At 42.9% G+C, this 20,995-nt stretch overlaps 1 protein-coding gene across 1 annotated transcript in view; it reads right to left on the reverse strand.

The window, feature by feature from the left end:
• Positions 1-3,175: 3,175 nt before the first annotated feature.
• The window catches only part of LOC139531708 (apoptosis regulator Bcl-2-like), a 76,326-nt gene continuing 58,506 nt past the window's right edge, over positions 3,176-20,995 (reverse strand). The window contains exon 2 of the mRNA XM_071328410.1: positions 3,176-4,297. Coding sequence (XP_071184511.1) covers positions 4,163-4,297 — 135 coding nt within the window. The 3' untranslated portion in view covers positions 3,176-4,162. The remainder of the gene's footprint in view (positions 4,298-20,995) is intronic.

Raw genomic sequence — 20,995 nt, forward strand, 5'->3', positions numbered from 1 at the left:
TTCAGCTTTAACAGACTTATCACACAATCGACAGAAACAGAATAGATTTATTTGTTGGATCCTACAACCCTTAGTTAAGATACTATATGCAAACTCCACGGCTTCCTTTTGGTTTCTACTGCGACTGGAAGTTTCAGTCTAATTAATCTCAACTCACAATACATTTCTATCTTAATCCTAACCTTGTACCCTCCTGAACAGTCCCCTGCTTTTCTATGGATATAGCTAATCAGGAGGTACCATGACAGTAGTTAGACATCAGGAGGAACCAACCAGAGACCATGGAAAATCCCCTCTGTCCAATAAGAACCTTAAATATATCAGCGACATCCTCATGTGTCTCCCTGACAGATAGAGTCGTGCCTCAATGTCTGTCTCTGCTGATCGGAAATCAACCCTCCCATCGGAGTAGACTTGAGCCGTTATCTGATACCAGGTGATCGATGCATCTCTCTCTTAGGCGGTTTTCTTTGTTCAACCTCCATTCAACCCCCATATGTTAAAGTCCCTTATGTCTCTCTGGAAGGAGATCCTCGCCCTGAGCTCATCTATTTTATAGTCCAGGGACTGAACGTTAGCCAGTAATATACTCAGAAGCGGTGGTTGGTATGCACGCTTCCTGAGTGTGACTAAGACCCCACTCCTCCTTCCTCTTCTCCGACGGCGACATTTTGGAGTACCACCCGGGATGAATGGATCTGCCATGAGCAGTTCAAACAAAGGATCCAGGGTCTAGGTCCAAGTCGAATTTCTGGTGAGTGACCGCTGATCTAATATCCAAAAGATCATTTCGGCTGTAGTTAATAGTACTAGAAACGTTCTAAGCAAATTACGTAAGAAGTAACAAACACAAATACTGCAAAGTTGGCTAGGAGCTAGAATCAGGGTGACCGTGTCTGTCGGCACCATCTTGTGTGTTTGCATGCGTGTGTCTATGCACACGTGTGCAAGCGAGAGTGGCAGAAAGGGGGTTGGGGTAGAGAGAGCAAAACTGAAGAAAAGGGAGTGTAATAGCAGAAACACACCTGTGGAATGAACCGTTATGTGACCTTGGGTGGTAGGTGGAGGGGATTCTGGAACGCCACCAAACCGTAGCCCTATCAAACGTATTTTCCCATAGCAGCTTCAATAGCCCTTCTGTTCTCTACAGCTTGCACACACACGTTTGTTTTATACTGAACAAAAATATAAACCCAACATGCAAAAATGTCTAATATTTTACTGAGCTACAGTTCATATAAGGAAATCAGCAGTGGTGGAAAACGTACCCAATTGTCATACTTGAGTAAAAGAAAAGATAGACCTTAATAGAAAATGACTCAAGTAAAAGTGAAAGTCACCCAGTAGAATCCTACATTAGTAAAAGTCGGAAACTATTTGGTTTTAAATATACATAAGTATCAAAAGTCAATGTCATTTTGTCCCGAGTGGAGCAGCGTTCTAAGGCACTGCATCTCAGTGCAAGAGGTGTCACTACAGTCCCTGGTTTGATTCCAGGCAGCATCACATCCGGCCACGATTGGGAGTCCCATAGGGTGGTGCACAATTGGCCCAGTGTCGACCAGGTTTGGCCGGGGTAGGCCGTCATTGTAAATCAGAATTTGTCCTTAACTGACTTGCCTAGTTAAATAAAGGTTAAATAATTCCTTATATTAAGCAAACCAGACGGCACCATTTTTTATTTTTACGGATAGCCAGCTCCATCACTCAGACATAATTTACAAATGAAGCATGTGTGTGAATTATACAATTTTTCTGTCCTGCTAAGCATTCAAAATGTAATGAATACTTTTGAGTGTCAGGGAAAATGTATTTTCTTTAGGAATGTAGTGAAGTAAAAGTAAAAGTTGCCGAAAATATAAATAGTAAAGTACAAATACCCCAAAACTACAAGTATTTTTACTTAAGTACTTTACACCAATAGAAATCAGGCAATTGAAATAAATGAATTAGGCCCTAATCTATGGATATCACATGACTGGGAATTCAGATGTGCATCTGTTGGTCACAGATACCTTAAAAAAAAGGTAGGTGTGTGCATCAGAAAACCAGTCAGTATCTGGTGTGACCGCCATTTGCCTCATGCAGCGCAACACATGTTGTGCCACTAATTGCTGGATATTGGCGGTAACTGGAACACACTGTTGTACACGTCGATCCAGAGCACCCCAAACATGGTAAGTATGCAGGCCACGGAATAACTGGGACATTTTCAACTATGTTTCAGAACATTCAACTCTCTGGCAATAGCTCTGGTGGACATTCCTGCAGTCAGCATGCTTATTGCACACCCTCAAAACTTGAGACATCTATGGCATTGTGTTGTGTGACAAAACTGCACATTTTAGTGTGCATGAGAGTTGCAAAATATATTTGCATACACATGTTATTCAATCATTTCACCCATACCGGTTTCACCAGTGAACAAGCGATAAAACAGAACTTGGTTCTATATGGGATACTCCGCAAGTCCCCTTCTTATTGGATATCCAGAGGATACAACCCCACGTGGAGGCTTGGAAGACAAACGAGGAGGGAGAAATTAAAGGTACCTAACTAGGTTTCCCTTTTTAGCTGTGAATTAATAAACACGATGGTGTATGACTCCGGGTCAAAATTCTACAAAGAACCAGCTGAAAAAGAGGACCATACGCATGTCAGGTAAAATAACAACCCAATGCTCATCTCCCAGGACAAACTAGCAACAGCTAGCTAGCTAAATGTCCATGAAGGTGTGTTTTGATCTGACCCCAAATGAATATAGTTGGTTCAAAGTTGGTTTTAATATTTTAACCTGCGTGTCGTGATCACGTCTGGTGTGAATGTATGAAGTCAACAGGAGTGCAATGAAGCATGTGGACGCATGTGCGTGGCCGGTGTAGTCAGCATGTAACCCTAACTTAACCCTAATTGCAACCCAAACCCTAAACCTAAGCCCTAAGCTTAAAACAGCCTTTTTCCATGTGGGGACTGACACATTTTCCTCGTTTTACTATCCCATCAAAGGGATTGGGTACGTGGCAAATTGGGACTGGCTAAAATACATTCAGGTGTGCTTGAAAATGGCTTTCGATCCTTAGAATATACAGTAAGTGAGAGAAACTCCGGAGAATATTCCTTCTCAACATTTAGTCACGCTCTTGTGTTCCACAAACAAAGACACATGGGGGACGAATCAGAGACAAGAACTTTAATAGGAAATTCTCACATCTATTGGATTTGATTGAAGTTCCCTTGGGGGTTTGTGCACAGTGAGCCTTCACCACCCAAACTAGAAAAACAAACCAATAATTCCTGTCATCAAAAGTCGTCATGCATAAATGGTCACTCAGGAAAAAACGACCACTTTCACCACTCATGCTGGCGATGGAAGCTGTATGTACAGTACATTTGGGATGTTTTTTTTTTGTTTTTTTTAACTTTTCTGTCAATGTTACATGCTACATATACCACAGAATCATGCTGAAAATAGTAATTAAAAAGAAAGAAAATCTTGTTTTTCAGTTTATGAATAAACAATCACTTGTCTTATGTTCATTACCCATACATCATAAAAGTCATTTGTTTAATTGTTAGAGCACACACACGAGATTGTGTGAATATGTTTGCCTGCAACATTCAGTATCTACCCATTGGTATGTGTTTATGCATTAGTATAAAATGATCAAGAAATTGTGTATGCAATCTTTCCAAGGATATTCCCTGTTGGTAGCTGTCTAGTATACAGTACGCATGGGTGAATCCATCTGTAAGTCTGTATGAATATACAAGGCTGCATTTGTCAGAAAAAACATGTTGCGTTCCGTGTGATTGATTTGTATACTTGTTTTTCTTTTTCATCTTTTCAATACGCAAGAGGACGGGTCATGGAGTATGAAATGAGCAACAGAGCGGTGCGGTCTCCTTTGAAGATCTGGCAGCTCTGGGATTGAACCGGGCTACAGGCCCGGGATGGGCAGTGCTGAGCTGTGAGGTGCTTTCAAAGAGAAAAGAAAAAGCGAGGAACGAGAGACAAAATATTGTAGTCCGTGCACAGCGAAGTTATAGGTCGCCAGTTTTTCAAGGGAAAAAAGTGCTGTTTGCCTTTATTTTTTGGGCTACTGGGTAAGAACCTGGTAGGAGAGGCGAGAGGGAGGGGAAAGGTCCTCTGGGGTCTTTTATATCACTTCTGGATGAACAAGGCTCCAATGGTGACTCCGGCTGCACCCAGGGCGGCCAGGCCGAACCACGTCTTTAGGTAGGGCCAGGAGTGGAAGACAGAGATCCTCTGCTGCCCATAGATCTCCACAAAGGCGTCCTGAGAAAGAGAGAGAGAGGTTAGTATCATCACTACAACTGTTCTTTATTCTAATTACTGAACATTCACTCGCCATGTAAATGAGTTTGTTATAATATCAGTTTATGCCCCATCAAGCCTTCAATGTCATTTTTTCATAGATCTATATAGATACTATGCATCAGTAAAATGTCTCAATGACCATGGCTACATGGGGCCCATATCTCTGTGGCTCTATCCCTGAGCTTCCTCTGTGGTACACACAGGTGTGGTACACCTCTGTGGTACACACAGAGGAATAGACGACCATGTCTCACAGCCAGCATCTCAGCAAGAAAGCTCCTTAGCGTCATGCCCCCCCCCCCCCCCCCACACACAGCTTCTTTGCATAACAGGCATACAGTAAGTAAGACCAAAACATCCGATCCCACACAACTACAAACCACAAACAAATGTATCTGTGCATATTATCTGGTTTTGAAACAAGAGGAAATGTTTAGGTTCTTCCCCAAATCTATCCACTGGTCCGGTTACAAGGAAACGTTCAGGTTGTTCCCCCAACATGTTCAGTGGAATGTAATAGAGTGTAATACTAATATGACAAGCAAGGGGATAACCCTAATGAATAGCTGTTCCTCTGCATCACATCAACAACAGTCACCCACGAAGCGTCGTTACCCATCGCTCCACAAAAGCCGCGGCCCTTGCAGAGCAAGGGGAACCACCACTTCAAGGTCTCAAAGCGAGTGACGTCACCGATTGAAACGCTATTAGCGCGCACCACCGCTAACTAGCTAGCCATTTCACATCGGTTACACTAGACTGCCTCCAGTGCTAGACTGCCTCCAGTGCTAGACTGCCTCCAGTGCTAGACTGCCTCCAGTGCTAGACTGCCTCCAGTGTTTTACATATTTTTAAGGTTGTTTAGCACTGTAAACTGTATTTCTGTGTGTATGCGACCCAGGTTGTGTACTAAGAGTTGGATATGTAACACTGTATTCCCAGACCTTGTGAAATCTGTGTGTGTGTATGTCTTTTCTATGGCCTTTGGTTGCTGAAATTTAAATAGTTCTCCCAATTTCAGTTTATATGACAAAACAAGCAGTCATTGTGTAGAAAATAATTAAACAATCTAAACCGCTGTGAAATATATTTTCCACAACCAAAAATATGATATTTTCAGCTGTTTGAAGCTGGGGCACAAAACTGAATGTAGAAGACGCTAAAACTAAACTGAAGAACGGGAAGCATAGAAATAGCGCACATAGATCTACCGCTTCTTTGACTTGCTTTCAAGGAGAAAGAAAGATCTATAACTCACATTTCTATGTGAATTTGGTATGGTCGAACAAAAAGATACAAATCAAATCAAATTTTATTGGTCACATACACATGGTTAGCAGATGTTAATGCGAGTATAGCGAAGCTACATATTGTAGCTTTAAGCTCCAGAACCCTAGATCCCAGTGTGTATGTGTGTGTGTGGTTGGTAAACTGAATACTAGTGTGCCTCCGTTTTCTCCTCCCCTCCCCAGACCCCATACACAGTGGAGTAGACTGCTTAATAAGTAAAGCCGTGTTTTTATTGCAGCGTGCTTGTACCACATTACATTTGGCACAGCCTCTCATCTACAGCTCAAGCCCGTAGGCTGCGTTCAGGCCCCAGTGTTCTAGCCCAGTGAGGGGCCGGCTCGTGCGCAATTGTTTGGATTGTATGATTCCCCTTCCCACTGGTTCCAGCATCTTGTCAGTGGAGAGAATATCTGCAGGGCAGACCCGTTTTTTAGCTTCATAGCCCTGAACAGCTTGCAGGAAGGAAGCTTCCCCAATGTGCTGCCTGGGAGGAGGTTAACCCACAACCGCTGCACATCAAAACCAGCTAGAGCAGATGACGAGACGTGAAGAGGAGAGACCGAGAGGAAAGGGTGGAGAGAGAAGGAGTGGTAACGGTATGCTTCTGGTGCTGGTAGGAGGTTAACCCACAACTGCTGCACATCAAAATGACTCAGAGTAGAAGGGGAGAGAGGAAATGTGCTGCTGAGTACTCTGGCTAGAGTTCACATCTCTTCCGAGCTCAAGTCAGAGTGCCGATGCAATATTCAGCACCATAGATTCATTAGTGTAGCTCACACAAAAGTCTGTCTTCACAACCTAGGATAATCCTCTAGTCAGAATGGATAGGATAAAAAAGTAGCCTTCCAGTATGGAATCTTCCCAACTTCCCAATATGTCAAAGAGAAAAGTGCGCGTCTTTGACCATTTCTCTGACAGCCACAGGTCGATATCCTGCGTCTTGGAGCATGAAGAGCACCGCATCATATTATGTACAAAATACCCTCTCTTCCAGCAATATGATGTACATAGCCATTGTTTACACTTCCAATATCCACCAAGGTGCTTACTGTAATAAAAGTGGGAAATCGAGAGGAGCATCTTTCAAAGTTTACAATTACGAGAACACACATTAAACAAAAATAGATTGATGACATCGTGGGAAATTCCTAGATTGGCTCAGTCTGGACAGATCAGCATCACCATAGGAACTGCATCATTAGCATACGTACCTGTTTAGCATATTAATAAACGTCATATCACGGGTAATTCCATTCATCGATTCCAGCGAGGGGAACAGGTGTCCAGGAGAGTACAGTTCATCATGCATATCCAGTGTCAACAAAACAACCTCGTGCATGTACTGTAAACCATAAATGTCACACTGGCTCTCTGCTGTCACGGTCATACGTCTACAGTATGGGCCTACACAGTAGCACATAACATGGACAACGCTGGTTTGATGTCATGGTTTATTCCATTCTCTCGTCTCGTTGGTTCCCACTCTGGCCAGATGAAGTGGACCTGCGGTGTGTATTTCATTATGACACACAAGCAAGGGCTATTAGGTGTTTACACCTGCAACAACAGCTGCTTTGTTGATCACCTGATACACACACACCAACCCCCCCCCCCCCCCACTCTCTCTCGTCCCCCCCTCCCTCCCCCTTCTTTCTTCTCTTTCGCTCTTCAGGTTGCTCTATGGTGCTGTCCTAATATATCTCTCTCTTCAGGTTGCTCTATGGTGCTGTCCTAATATCTCTCTCTCTCTCTTCAGGTTGCTCTATGGTGCTGTCCTAATATCTCTCTCTCTCTCAGGTTGCTCTATGGTGCTGTCCTAATATATCTCTCTCTCTTCAGGTTGCTCTATGGTGCTGTCCTAATATCTCTCTCTCTCTCTCCAGGTTGCTCTATGGTGCTGTCCTAATATCTCTCTCTCTCCAGGTTGCTCTATGGTGCTGTCCTAATATATCTCTCTCTCTCTCTTCAGGTTGCTCTATGGTGCTGTCCTAATATCTCTCTCTCTCTCCAGGTTGCTCTATGGTGCTGTCCTAATATATCTCTCTCTCTTCAGGTTGCTCTATGGTGCTGTCCTAATATCTATCTCTCTCTCTCCAGGTTGCTCTATGGTGCTGTCCTAATATCTCTCTCTCTCCAGGTTGCTCTATGGTGCTGTCCTAATATATCTCTCTCTCTCTCTTCAGGTTGCTCTATGGTGCTGTCCTAATATCTCTCTCTCTCTCCAGGTTGCTCTATGGTGCTGTCCTAATATCTCTCTCTCTTCAGGTTGCTCTATGGTGCTGTCCTAATATCTCTCTCTCTCTCTCCAGGTTGCTCTATGGTGCTGTCCTAATACAGTGGCTTGCGAAAGTATTTTCCCCCCTTGGCATTTTTCTTATTTTGTTGCCTTACAACCTGGAATTAAAATGGATTTTTGGGGGGTTTGTATCATTTGATTTACACAACATGCCTACCACTTTGAAGATGCAAAATATTTTTTATTGTGAAACAAACAAGAAATAAGATTAAAAAAACAGAAAAAACTTGAGCGTGCATAACTATTCACCCCCCCCAAAGTCAATACTTTGTAGAGCCACCTTTGCAGCAATTACAGCTCCAAGTCTCTTGGGGTATGTCTCTATAAGCTTGGCACATCTAGCCACTGGGATTTTTGCCCATTCTTCAAGGCAAAACTGCTCCTGCTCCTACAAGTTGGATGGGTTCCGCTGGTGTACAGCAATCTTTAAGTCATACCACAGATTCTCAATTGGATTGAGGTCTGGGCTTTGACTAGGCCATTCCAAGACATTTTAATGTTTCCCCTTAAACCACTTGAGTGTTTAACAGTATTCTTAGGGTCATTGTCCTGCTGGAAGGTGAACCTCCGTCCCAGTCTCAAATCTCTGGAAGACAAACAGGTTTCCCTCAAGAATTTCCCTGTATTTTTTACGCCATCCATCATTCCTTCAATTCTGACCAGTTTCCCAGTCCCTGCCGATGAAAAACATCCCCACGGCATGATGCTGCCACCACCATGCTTCACTGTGGGGATGATGTACTCAGGGTGATGAGAGGTGTTGGGTTTGCGCCAGACATAGCATTTTCCTTGATGGCCAAAAAGCTACATTTTAGTCTCATCTGACCAGAGTACCTTCTTCCATATGTTTGGGAAGCCTCCCACATACCTTTGGCAAACACCAAACATGTTTGCTTATTTTTTTCTGGCCACTCTTCCGTAAAGCCCAGCTCTGTGGAGTGTACAGCTTAAAATGGTCCTATGGACAGATACTCCAATCTCTGCTGTGGAGCTTTGCAGCTCCTCCAGGGTTATCTTTGGTCTCTTTGTTGCCTCTCTGATTAATGCCCTCCTTGCCTGGTCCGTGAGTTTTGGTGGGTGGCCCTCTCTTGGCAGGTTTGTTGTGGTGCCATATTCTTTCCATGTTTTAATAATGGATTTAATGGTGCTCCGTGGGATGTTCAAAGTTTCTGATATTTTTTTATAACCCAACCCTGATCTGTACTTCTCCGCAACTTTGTCCCTGACATGTTTGGAGAGCTCCTTGGCCTTCATAGTGCCGCTTGCTTGGTGCTGCCCCTTGCTTAGGGATGTTGCAGATTCTGGGGCCTTTCAGAACAGGTGTAAATATACTGAGATCATGTGACAGATCATGTGACACTTAGGTTGCACACAGGTGGACTTTATTTAACTAATTATGTGACTTCTGAAGGTAATTGGTTGCACCAGATCTTATTTAGGGGCTTCATAGCAAAGGGGTGAATACATATGCACGTACCATTTTCCGTTTTTTATTTTGTAGAATTTTTTGAAACAAGTAATTTCTTTCATTTCTTTCATTGCTCTATGGTGCTGTCCTCCTAATATCTCTCTCTCTCTCTCTCTCTCTCTCTCTCTCTCTCTCTCTCTCTCTCTCTCTCTATGGTGCTGTGCTAATATATCTCTCTCTCTTCAGGTTGCTCTATGGTGCTGTCCTAATATATCTCTCTCTCTCTTCAGGTTGCTCTATGGTGCTGTCCTAATATCTCTCTCTCTCTCTTCAGGTTGCTCTATGGTGCTGTCCTAATATCTCTCTCTCTCTCTCTCTCTCTCTCTCTCTCTCTCTCTCTCTCTCTCTCTCTCTCTCTCGCTCTATGGTGCTGTGCTAATATATCTCTCTCTCTTCAGGTTGCTCTATGGTGCTGTCCTAATATCTCTCTCTCTCTCTTCAGGTTGCTCTATGGTGCTGTCCTAATATCTCTCTCTCTCTCTTCAGGTTGCTCTATGGTGCTGTCCTAATATATCTCTCTCTCTCTTCAGGTTGCTCTATGGTGCTGTCCTAATATCTCTCTCTTCAGGTTGCTGTCCTAATATATCTCTCTCTCTCTCCAGGCTGCTCTATGGTCCTGTTCACTTGCCAGAGGGTCGGTGACAGACAGGGTCCTTGGATTTCCAACATGTTGCCATCTCTGTTTGCGTTACGTTTTCCCCCCACCTCGGCAAACATGTCATTAGGTGAGCTTCCAGCGTGTGTTTAAACCGACCAGCTAGGTTTGCCCAAAGCCAGCGCTAATGGATTCTGAACACAACTCTGACCTGCTGGAGGAGCTGAGCTAGCTAACTGAGGTAACCGAGCCAGAACCCAGCAGGTTTTACCAGTGCTGTCATGCTCACCAGGATATACTAGCCTACTTCCCACTGGGCACATACGTCAATTCAACGTCTAGTCGACGTTGGTTCAACGTCATTTCTTTGAAATGACTTGGAAACAATATTGATTCAACCACTGTGTGGCCGAGTGGGTTGTTTTGGATTACATACTGCTAATGCTAACAGTGTCTAGGGGAAGATCTCAATTGCATACTCCTCGCATCCTCTCTCCTCTTCTCCTTCTCAAAACCCATTTGAGGAGAAGGTCAGAGGGGAGGGACTTCTGACTTTTTCATCCAATGGGTTTTGAGAAGGAGATGATGAAAGAAGACGCGAGGAGTATTCATTTGAGATCTTCCCTAGGTGAATAAGAAAATATGGTTATTCACTTGCCTTTGTACTAATATTTACAGATTTTTTTTTACAAAGGCTTAGACTAAGTTGTGAATCTTCAGAATGCCACATCCAATAACTGCTAGATAAACAGATGTCATTCTTTGTTATACAGACTTTGCTTTGTATGCAGCCCAAGAAGTCAACTAAGCCCTTTCCCAGAGTTTTCCCCAATGCCTTGGATCAAAGCCCAGGTACTGTAACATAGCCTGCCAAATGTGACAGTCTCTGACTCACTGTACCCACACATGGGTTAATAGGGGCTTGATTAGGTCGTTTAATCCAGGGGATTAGCCAAATGGATGGGATTTAGACTCATTTGCATGATATGCTGATTAGGGCATAGACTGGGTAATGGGGGAATTCTTCGTCTGGGGAGTTTCCTCTCTCGGTTCATTGGAGGGTCAGCATGATAAGATGGCTTATCGTGGAGAGACAATCAAACTGACAATCAAACTCTCTTTTTTTCTTTCTAATTTCCATCTCTCTCATTCCTTTCTCCCTCGGTCTCGTTCTTCTACTTTCTCATTCCCATCTCTCTCTCTCGCTCTCATTCCCATCTCTCTCTCTGTCTCATTCCCATTCATATTCCCATCTCTCTCTTTCTCACTCTCTCTGTGTTGCTGTCTCTCTCTCTCTCTGTCTCACTCTGTGTCTCACTCTCTCACTCTCGGTCTTTCTTTCTCACTCTCTCTGTGTTGCTGTCTCTCTCGCTCTCTCTGTGTTGCTCTCTCTGTGTTGCTCTCTCTCTCTCTCTCTCTCTCAGATATTCAATCACTTTGATCAAATGATGTAGGTGGGTCAATTTGAGGTATGGTAGTCTTCTTAAGGTGGAATGACTGAGAAAACAAGAAGAGATTAGTTCTCAAAGCTCCAACAAAGGACTCTCCTCGTGAGAAAAGGGCTCCTCTTGGACTCTTGTCAGGCTAAACAGGGAGTTGAGAATGAGAACAGGAACGTTGAGGGCTTTGCCCTGCTCAGGCACCTGTCACACGTTGGCAACAACACGTCCCCGTCTCTCATTTGTGCTGAACCCCCTCCCAACCTCCTCCCACTGCCTCGGCAGACACACAGATTTTAGTGTGAGGGCCCCTTTCCTGGCAGACATTCTAAAAAGAGTTTGCCAGAGGGATATCGCAATAGAGGAGAAAGGAAGCAAAACTCTCAGAAAATGGGGAGCCTTCCAATCCAGGCCCACCCACTCTGTTAGATGACAGTGGACCTGTTATCGGCTTCAATCGCTGGGCCCTTTGATTTGTTGTTGTAAGTTCAAGGAAATATAGTTCATGTTATAGCCTCCATGTCTCTGGCTTTGTCACATCACATGTCAAATGTAGCCAGCCCTGGAAAATACAACTTGACAGAGTGATGTGATAAGATTTAACAATGTTTGTGTGTGTATGTATGTGTGTGTGCTGTGTGGGTATACTGTATTCAGATGTAGCTGTATTATGTGTGTCTTTGTGGAGTCTGAGTTTAGAAGTGTGTGAGTTGTCCCATGATGAGCTCAGATACATACTCACACACTCCTCACACACTCCTGAGTTCAATCGTGTGACAATTCGCTGATCCACTTGCTGCCTATCCCATGATGTGTGTTTGGCCCACAGGCCTCCTACGAGCCATACACATTATGACATCCTTTCCCACAGTCACTAACCAGAGCTAACGTGTAAAATCCGACAACTTTATCATACAGCCAAAAATACCTCAAGTCTCACACAACCCCTGAGCTGAACAGGAGGATTGTCTTACAATGTCTCCATTCAAACACGTGGAAGCATGCCTCTGGGTCCGTTTTTTTGACCCCCGTCATGTTTTCAGCTGAGCAAATGAATTAGCTGGTCATAGATACAAAGGCACCATGGGAAAGGGAACAGAGCACAGTTCACACTATACTGAGCTGCCTAAGAAGAGGAGTGTTCTCATTGGAACAGATGCATGCTGGGATATACAAACAACAATTACATTTGACATTTTAGTCATTTAGCAGATGCTCTTATCCAGAGAGATGTACAATTAGTGCATTCATCTAATTAAAAGGACCACTGCGTGAGAACGGTTCAACGTTTTAGAATGATTCATACAGTACACATCAAATACAGAAATAACTACGTCAACATGGGATATATGCATAGTACCTTTTGTATAGCTTGTCACAGATACACTGATGCTAAATAATAAAACAAAATAGTGTGACTACCTGGGGAAATTAACATGCGACACAAGCACACAAACTATGCCCTTATTGCCCCTGACCACGACATTGAAATTATATTTGTTCATTTCAAGGAACTTTCCTTTTAGCTGTTACCCTAGCAACAGTTCCTCTCCTTACAGCACACTTTCATGGAGCCCCGTGGACTAATGAGGTCTTAACAGCTGTTTTTTCTCTTTGAGATAAACAAGATTCAGTCATTAAGGCAATGTAGCGGAGGTGAAGATGGACCCCCTGCTGTGCACAGGTTGACCCATCACTGACTTCAGGGGCCCCTGTGGCCCTTCCCAGGTTGCCCTCCCTCAGGGGGTCAGCATCACAGATAAAAACGCATTAGGGAATTAAAAAGCACACATCCTCCCAGTCCTATCCAATCAGTGTGTAGGCCATGGTATGTGTGCGTGTGCATGCGTGTGTGGTAGAGAGAGAGTAGGGGTGGGGAGGGGGGTTTTGTTCACTTTGATGTAGTAGCCACAGGGCCTGAACGTGCACCTCCATCTGTATGCACCCCACGGCTGGGTGAGTGCAACGCAGGAAGCAGGAAATGATTTTGTCTATATGAAGTAGTTTGGGGCAGATGCAATGTTGTCCCTGTGTGATGTTTTTTTTAATTTTCCATAGAGGAAAGATGAACATGTTCACTGTCTCTTAGTGTCTTGTCAACCCAGTTTCATAGGTTTTATTTTGGTATTATGTTATCTTGTGTTTAATACAAAAACTGATACCGAGACATTCTCAGGGAGCTGTAACTAACTTGCGGTAGCACATATAGAGCTGCAGCTTAGTCAAGACGTTATATGATTCTTTCCTCACACTTTATACCTCAGAGAATATCCTTCATTTAATGATGAAACACAGTTGTTCTTTAAGGCCTAACAATGCTATTGGCATAAGTAAGAGTGAGACATGAATAATGCTGTTAAATGTACAAAGCCCGGAGGGATTTGTATTTTGTCTATTGCACTATACCAGAGTCAGGAGATTAAACTGCAAGTAATTACCTTTTTAGGATGCATTGGATTACTGGGTCAAGGTGCAATCCCCCCTCCCTCCTATGTCTCCCCTTCTCGGCTTTGACCCCTGTGACCGGGGGAGGGCAGCCCCACACTGACATGAGAGGATTGTGGGTTAGGAGGACTCGGAGAGTTGAAACAGAACACCAGATACTGAACCTAGAGGAGGGCCAGACTGTTGCTTTTTCAGGAAAGCCTTATGGGTAATGAGATTGGCCCACGTGGCAGGCCCTCTATCTTGGTGGGTGGGGGCATCCCATCTCCACTTTACTTAATGGGTTTTTATTTCATCCTCTTGCCCTCTCTTCCTCTTGAAGCTACCTTCTGCTGGTCCTGTTTTGGTTAATCTCCGGATACAGTACTCTTTGTTGTTGTTTTGGGGACAAGAGCTTAGATCTGCTTACAGCGGCCCCTTTTACAGTGCAAGGTATCACACACATAAGTAGCAGGTAGCCTAGCGGTTAAGAGCGTTGGCCAGTAACTGAAAGGTTGCTGGTTTGAATCCCTGAGTCGACTAGGTGAAAAATCTGTCGATGTGCCTTAAAGCAGGCACTTATCCCTAATTGCTCCTTTGTAAGTCGCTTTGGATAAGAGCGTCTGCTAAATGATTAAAATGTAAATGTAAACATCCCTAGTAACCAATAATCAAATTTGTAATGAAGATTAAAAATATATATTTCCCATCTGTCACATAGTGTATGCTTGTTTGTTTCTGCTATAAACAGACATGTTGCATGTGTTACTCCTCAAAGCCTGCTTTGGGTCATTGAGAGTCACATTGGTAATTTGAGTGTGTAAGTCCTGTTCGTGGCTGAGCAAAGCTATCATCAACCGATGCACAGGACAGAAAGTGGAAGTAGTGGGATGGGGTCAATCTAGTCCGAGCCAATGCGGTCCACCGATCTGGTTTCATTCACCATTCTGCCAAAAGTTCCAAGAGAGCCAATCCAGCTGTCTCCCTTTCCCTCCCGATTTCCCTGTCCCCATATACATGTGCCCAAAATGTAGTGAAGGCAACAGGGTCTTCCGTGAAAATCCCTTTCCCACAGAAAGTATAAAAAGTGTCACATGCAAACTTTTAAATTGTTACATGCATACATCACATAGGTGCAGTGAAATGTGTTGTTTTACAGGGTTAGCCATTGTAGTACGGTGGCCCTGGAGCAAATTAGGGTTAAGTGCATTGCTCTAGGGCACAATAACAGATTTTTCACCTTGTCGGCTCGGGTATTCGAAATAGCGACCTTTCAGTTACTGGTCAAATTCTGATGTTAGCCAATGGAAAAAGCCAGGCTTTTATCATTTAGTATCTGTGACAAAATTCTTGTCCTTGAACATAAGCAAATAAAGTGAAAACAAACACGGAGTTGAAAGCTGTAAGAACCTTAGCTAACCTTTAGGGATCTATTTGAACAAACCTCACGCAATGGTCAATCAAAGCGCTGGCGGTAGAGCTATAGGTACCGCTATAGGTTCAGAAATATTTTTGCTATTTTCACAACCACAATTATTGGCGAAAGTTGCTGGCATTGGCGCGAAAGGTCTGGTCTTTGATGTATTGCCTTGGAATCAACTCCAATTCCAATGTTAGTCTGTTATAGTTTGTTAAACAGCTTACAGAAACAAAATAACAAAATGTAAACCTATCCCCTCTTTGCTAAATATGTTCACTTGAACCTGTTGTTCCACTGTTGTAAGTAATTGCATAGCTTCAATGTTGAAATATATAGATAGCATTCACACTGATAAAGGGGCTAGGCCTACTGTAAATTGCATTATGGCTGAGCATGGACATGCCAAATGTTGTCAATAAACAAGATTAAATTAATTATTGACAAGGCCTAAAAAGGGAGCAAATAATTTGAATAAATTTTTTTTAAAACAACAACTTGTTTTAAACAGGCTATGTCTAAATGCACTTACAAGCACAATAGTTGCTTCCTGTGGGCATATAATATTAAAACAATACAGACTATGGAGGGTTTTATGCACATCTAAACTTTTCCCAGTAGCTGGACAAAGATCCAATATAAAGAGAAAAAGAGAATGTCCACTCACCGTCATACTGCTCCCAAATATAATGATCTGTATACACTACCGTTCAAAAGTTTGGGGTCACTTAGAAATGTCCTTGTTTTTTGAAAGAAAAGCACATTTTTTGTCCAATAAAATAACATCAAATTGATCAGAAATACAGTGTAGACATTGTCCATGTTGTAAATGACTATTGTAGCTGGAAACGGTAGATTTTTAATGGAATATCTACATAGGCGTACAGAGGCCCATTATCAGCAACCATCACTCCTGTGTTCTAATGGCACGTTGTGTTAGCTAATCCAAGTTTATCATTTTAAAAGCCTAGTTGATCGTTAGAAAACCCTTTTGCAATTGTTAGCACAGCTGAAAGTCTTCTTTAGACTAGTTGAGTGTCTGGAGCATCAGCATTTGTGGGTTCGATTACAGGCTCAAAATGGCCAGAAACAAATAACTTTCTTATGAAACTCCTCAGTCTATTCTTGTTCTCAGAAATGAAGGCTATTCCATGCAAGAAATTGCCAAGAAACTGAAGATCTCATCCAACATTGTGCACTACTCCCTTCACAGAACAGTACAAAGGCACTAACCAGAATAGAAAGAGGAGTGGGAGGCCCCGGTGCACAACTGAGCAAGAGAACAAGTACATTAGAGTGTCTAGTTTGAAAACAGACGCCTCACAAGTCCTCAACTGGCAGCTTCATTAAATGATACCCTCAAAACACCAGTCTCAATGTCAACAGTGAAGAAGCAACTCTGGGATGCTGGCCTTCTAGGCCAGCAAAATCAGCCATTTCCAGCTACAATAGTCATTTACAACATTAACAATGTCTACACTGTATTTCTGATCAATTTGAAGTTATTTTAATGGACAAAAAAAATAGTTTTTCTTTCAAAAACAAGGACATTTAAGTGACCCCAAACTTTTGAACGGTAGTGTACATAATGGAACCATCTTATAGATCGTAGTTACACTTCTCCAGAAGTTGCATTGGACAGTGAATCATTCTAATAAGTTTGGTTTTAATACAATTCAACGAAAAACAATGGATACATGTAGCCTACATCATGGAGGGGTTTTTAGGCACGTCCAAAGCATGGCTAAGATAATGTCAACAATACATAGATAAAAAGGGAATGTCAGCTCACTGTTTAGCTCCTCTCAAACTTGATATTTTAATAAAGCTTTGGTGATTAAGATTTATTTCCAAGCAGTCTCACAAGCCAAACACTTTAACAGTCTTGACTAGCCTACTTGATGAGCTACATTGGTCAGGACAAGAAGAAAACAGGGTTCATTGAGAGGAAGGGAGGATATGCTTGGTTTAAGCATAGCATGAGTGTTTTATGTTTCTAAATACCAAGTATACAGGCACCAAAAGCACATCTTGTTCCATGTTCATATGGGCAGTGTGTGTCACGGCTGGATAGGCTGTGTTTCCGCTGTCACAATTAATTCCATAACCAACTGCGTTATTGCTAAAACCAGCTTTTGGTTGGTCTTAAATATCCCTATCAGCCCTTCCTGAAATTAGCACTTTGGATCATGTTTTTAAGGACACACCTCAAATATTTCCACCCATCCCATCTGAGTGCATGTGTGCTGATGTTAGACTGGTAAATTGCCGAACCTGGCGTTTGGACTTTAAAATGCCAGTGCACCAGTTTTTACATAACGAAATTGCAAACTAACAGGCGTTTAACAGTAGCGCCGCCTTAAAGCCAGCCAAAAATAGAGCCCTAACTGTGTGAAATGCTCAACATTGCATTGACCATTACTGTGTGATGGACATAGACCGTTACTTTGTGAGGGACATGGACCGTTATTGTGTGAGGGACATGGACCGTTACTGTGTGTGTATAAGCTAGTCAAAGTGAATGATGTATGAGGGAGAAAGAAAAGGCAGATAGGTTGGGTGGGTGCTAAACTGTCACTGAGAAGATGCCCCAATATAAATTGTTCTCTCTTTTAGTCCAAATTGTAAAATACGACAAAGGAAGAAGAGTTTCTTAGTTCCTAGTCTAGAGTTGCTGTGTCTATGCTGTTAAATCTTTTGGGGGAGGTTAAGTCATCTCTTGGCTTAGCGCCAAGCCAGGCCGCCCAGGAAATCAGAGGAAATTTCCTGGGCCTCTGTCACTCTGAAATCCAACCCTGTGTCACTGACAACTGTCACCATCCTTATAAGGATGGAACACACTGACCACAACAGAGTAAGGGGGCCATTCACAAAGTCTGTGGAGGCATTGGGTCTCTCCCATTCACCAGGACTCTCTTCCTCTCTTCTTTAAAATGTGCTGGGGGTTATTTATAATCTGATGTATTAATGGCCAGAGGAACTGTTGGCTTCTTCCACCACAGAGCCAGGTCAGCTTTACTGGCTGTTCTGTGGGTTTGGAACCACTACACCAGAGAGCAGTGAAGACCTGCTTGGCCTTTAGCATCTGTGGTTGGCGGCGTTAGCTATTGTTATGTGGCCGGCTGATTCATCTACTCTGAGGGTTTAAACCATCACAGAGGAAAAGAACTGACCCAGAGGCATGTTTCCTCATGATTAAATGGAGGAGCCTTGAGAGACATTCCTTGAGCTTGGCTACAGGGTTGAGTGAGACTTGAGATTGTTTTGGCTTGGTAACTTAGGCATGATATTTTGCAGGATGAACAGGTGCTGCATATTGTACACAACAACACAAAATCACAGGAAGCCATATGAAGCTGAGGTATGATTTGGGTGCTTGAATGTTCCTGTATATGTGTAACTGTGTGTGTGTGTGCATGTGCATGTGAAAAAGCCACAGCTGTTGAGAATCTGACTCACATCCATGGCCTGCTACTAATTTGCATGGGGTGCAATCCCTGCAGTGTCGGACACCCGCTTGTGTCTAGAAGCGAGACAGAGACACGACCGCCCAGCACCTGCAAACCCGTGAACAACCACAGCGTTCCATCAAGAATCGACGGGATGGCATTCTCCGCGTCATGGGGCGAGGTGTCAAGAGCTGAGTCAGAGAATGAGACACACTGCCAAGGTCATGTTTTTCAAGTTCTCACTCGTCTGACAGATAATGGATTGACTGCCTAGATCAGGAGTGTCAAACTCAATGCAGCCCCTGGGGCAAAATCTGTCTTCAACGAAGTCCGAAGGGCTGCACTGAAAATTGGTTATATTTCCTCCCCGTCAAAATTTGCAAAAGATAGTCCTATATCCATTGTTTTTAGAATTTTCTATAATCTGACTGTCTAGCTTTAATTTGGGTGATTATTAGCGAGCTGGAAAAAGTGAAGAATGTAGGTCCATTATCATTTATACACATTTTCCCTTTGACCCACCAATTTAGACAAGTGTCATCTAATATGTAATCAAATATTTTTATCTGGACACTTTCTTTACCTGGAATTGTTCCTTATTGGAGGCTACTACTTTTACCACTTTTAGTCTTAATCTTTACTACACTACTCACTGTTTAGCACATGACCTCACATGTGACTCCTTAAAGAGATGGGTGGGGCTGGCTTAAAAGGGTGTGAACAATGCTGAATGGGTGTAGACAAGGGAGTGCTTTCCAGTAGTAGTACCAAAACATTTGAAAGGCCATTTTCTCAAAAGTGAAGTTAAGTTGATCAACTTTCAAAGCAGAATTACTTTCCCATTGTTCCTCTAAATGCAGTGTATGAAATACCATTTTGTAGCTCTGTGTCTGCTTTTATCCAATGTAAAAAATGTAATGTCAAGTTTTGCTACATAAGACTAAATCAAGGTGGTCGGTCACATATGCCATGTCTTGAAATATGCAGATAAATGGATTAAAAGTACATTTATATTGTAAAATGTTTAATTCCACCTTTATAGCACTCAAAGAAGGCATGAAACATTGAGTCACTGTTAGTTTTACACTTAAGACATGACTCTGCTGTTGTGCTATAGTATTTGTGAATTTTGTCTCTTGTATAATACATTCTGTACATTAGTTTATATGAATGCACGATATATCAGTGAACATATCGGAATCGGCCAATATTAGCTAAAAATGCCAACATCGGTATCGGCTCGATGTCTAGTTTAACATCGATATGCAAAACCGATGTCAAAGTTCTTAAATGTTGTTAGATCCATCCTTTGAAAACAGACACGTGAAAAGATTCTGGGGATGAGCATGCTCATCTTCAATATGTACCCATTGTTCCTCTTTAGTGCATTGAACAATATGTCATACGTAAAAGCCTTGGGTGGCGAGTTGATACAATTCCAAGTCTGGAAGTAATGTTTGTAGGCCTTCAAGTTGAAAGGTTTCTTGCAGCTTGATTAAGGCTTCATCTGCGCTTGTGAATTCCATCCTTTGCGTTCCCTTCCAGACCCACAGCACTGCTGGGAAGCGGAGTTGAGATTTGGTCCCATTTTCCTCCAGTGACTGTTTGATTGGGAGGTATTCTTTGCATTTCTTTCTCAGTTTAGGAGACATGTCCTTGACGAATCGAATGGTCTGACACGATAGCCTCTTGTCTTTTTGTTTGTTTTTGTGAGCATTGAGAGTATTTTAGCTATGTTTTCCTGGATAGCATTTAACTGTTTATTACTCTTTGCCCTTTGTTCTTTCCTTTGAAGGAGGCCATGTGCGCTGTTTTACCAGCTGATTGCTTTGCTGTGGTACAAAACTGATAGCTCACACTCTCTCAGTTGCTTGGGGATATGTTGATTTATCAAGTTTAGAGGATTGATTTAAAGTTTGCTGTCTGGTTTCTACATATAGCCATAGTTTTATACAAAATGGACCTACTCACACCCCATGTGTCCTATCGGTACGTGCATGCGCCTCCCTTCCTCAGTCAATTCTCTCTTGTTCAATCTCTCCTTCACGTCAACCACATACATTCAGAATGTGTGTGTGTGTGAGTGACTGTATGTGTGTGGCTAGTCACACAATGGCATCGAGATTGTTTGATGTTGGAGCCACAGAATCTAGTCCCCCGGCTTCAACCATACCCTGTGTTCCCATGGCAGCTCAAGTTCGCTCACTCCCCGTGAGAGCCGCAACTCGATCTCTCCCCGAAAGCAGAGGCAAAAAAATATGAAAAGAAACAAAAACAA

Source organism: Salvelinus alpinus, chromosome 10 (assembly GCF_045679555.1).
Source record: "Salvelinus alpinus chromosome 10, SLU_Salpinus.1, whole genome shotgun sequence".
Classification (NCBI taxonomy): domain Eukaryota; kingdom Metazoa; phylum Chordata; class Actinopteri; order Salmoniformes; family Salmonidae; genus Salvelinus; species Salvelinus alpinus.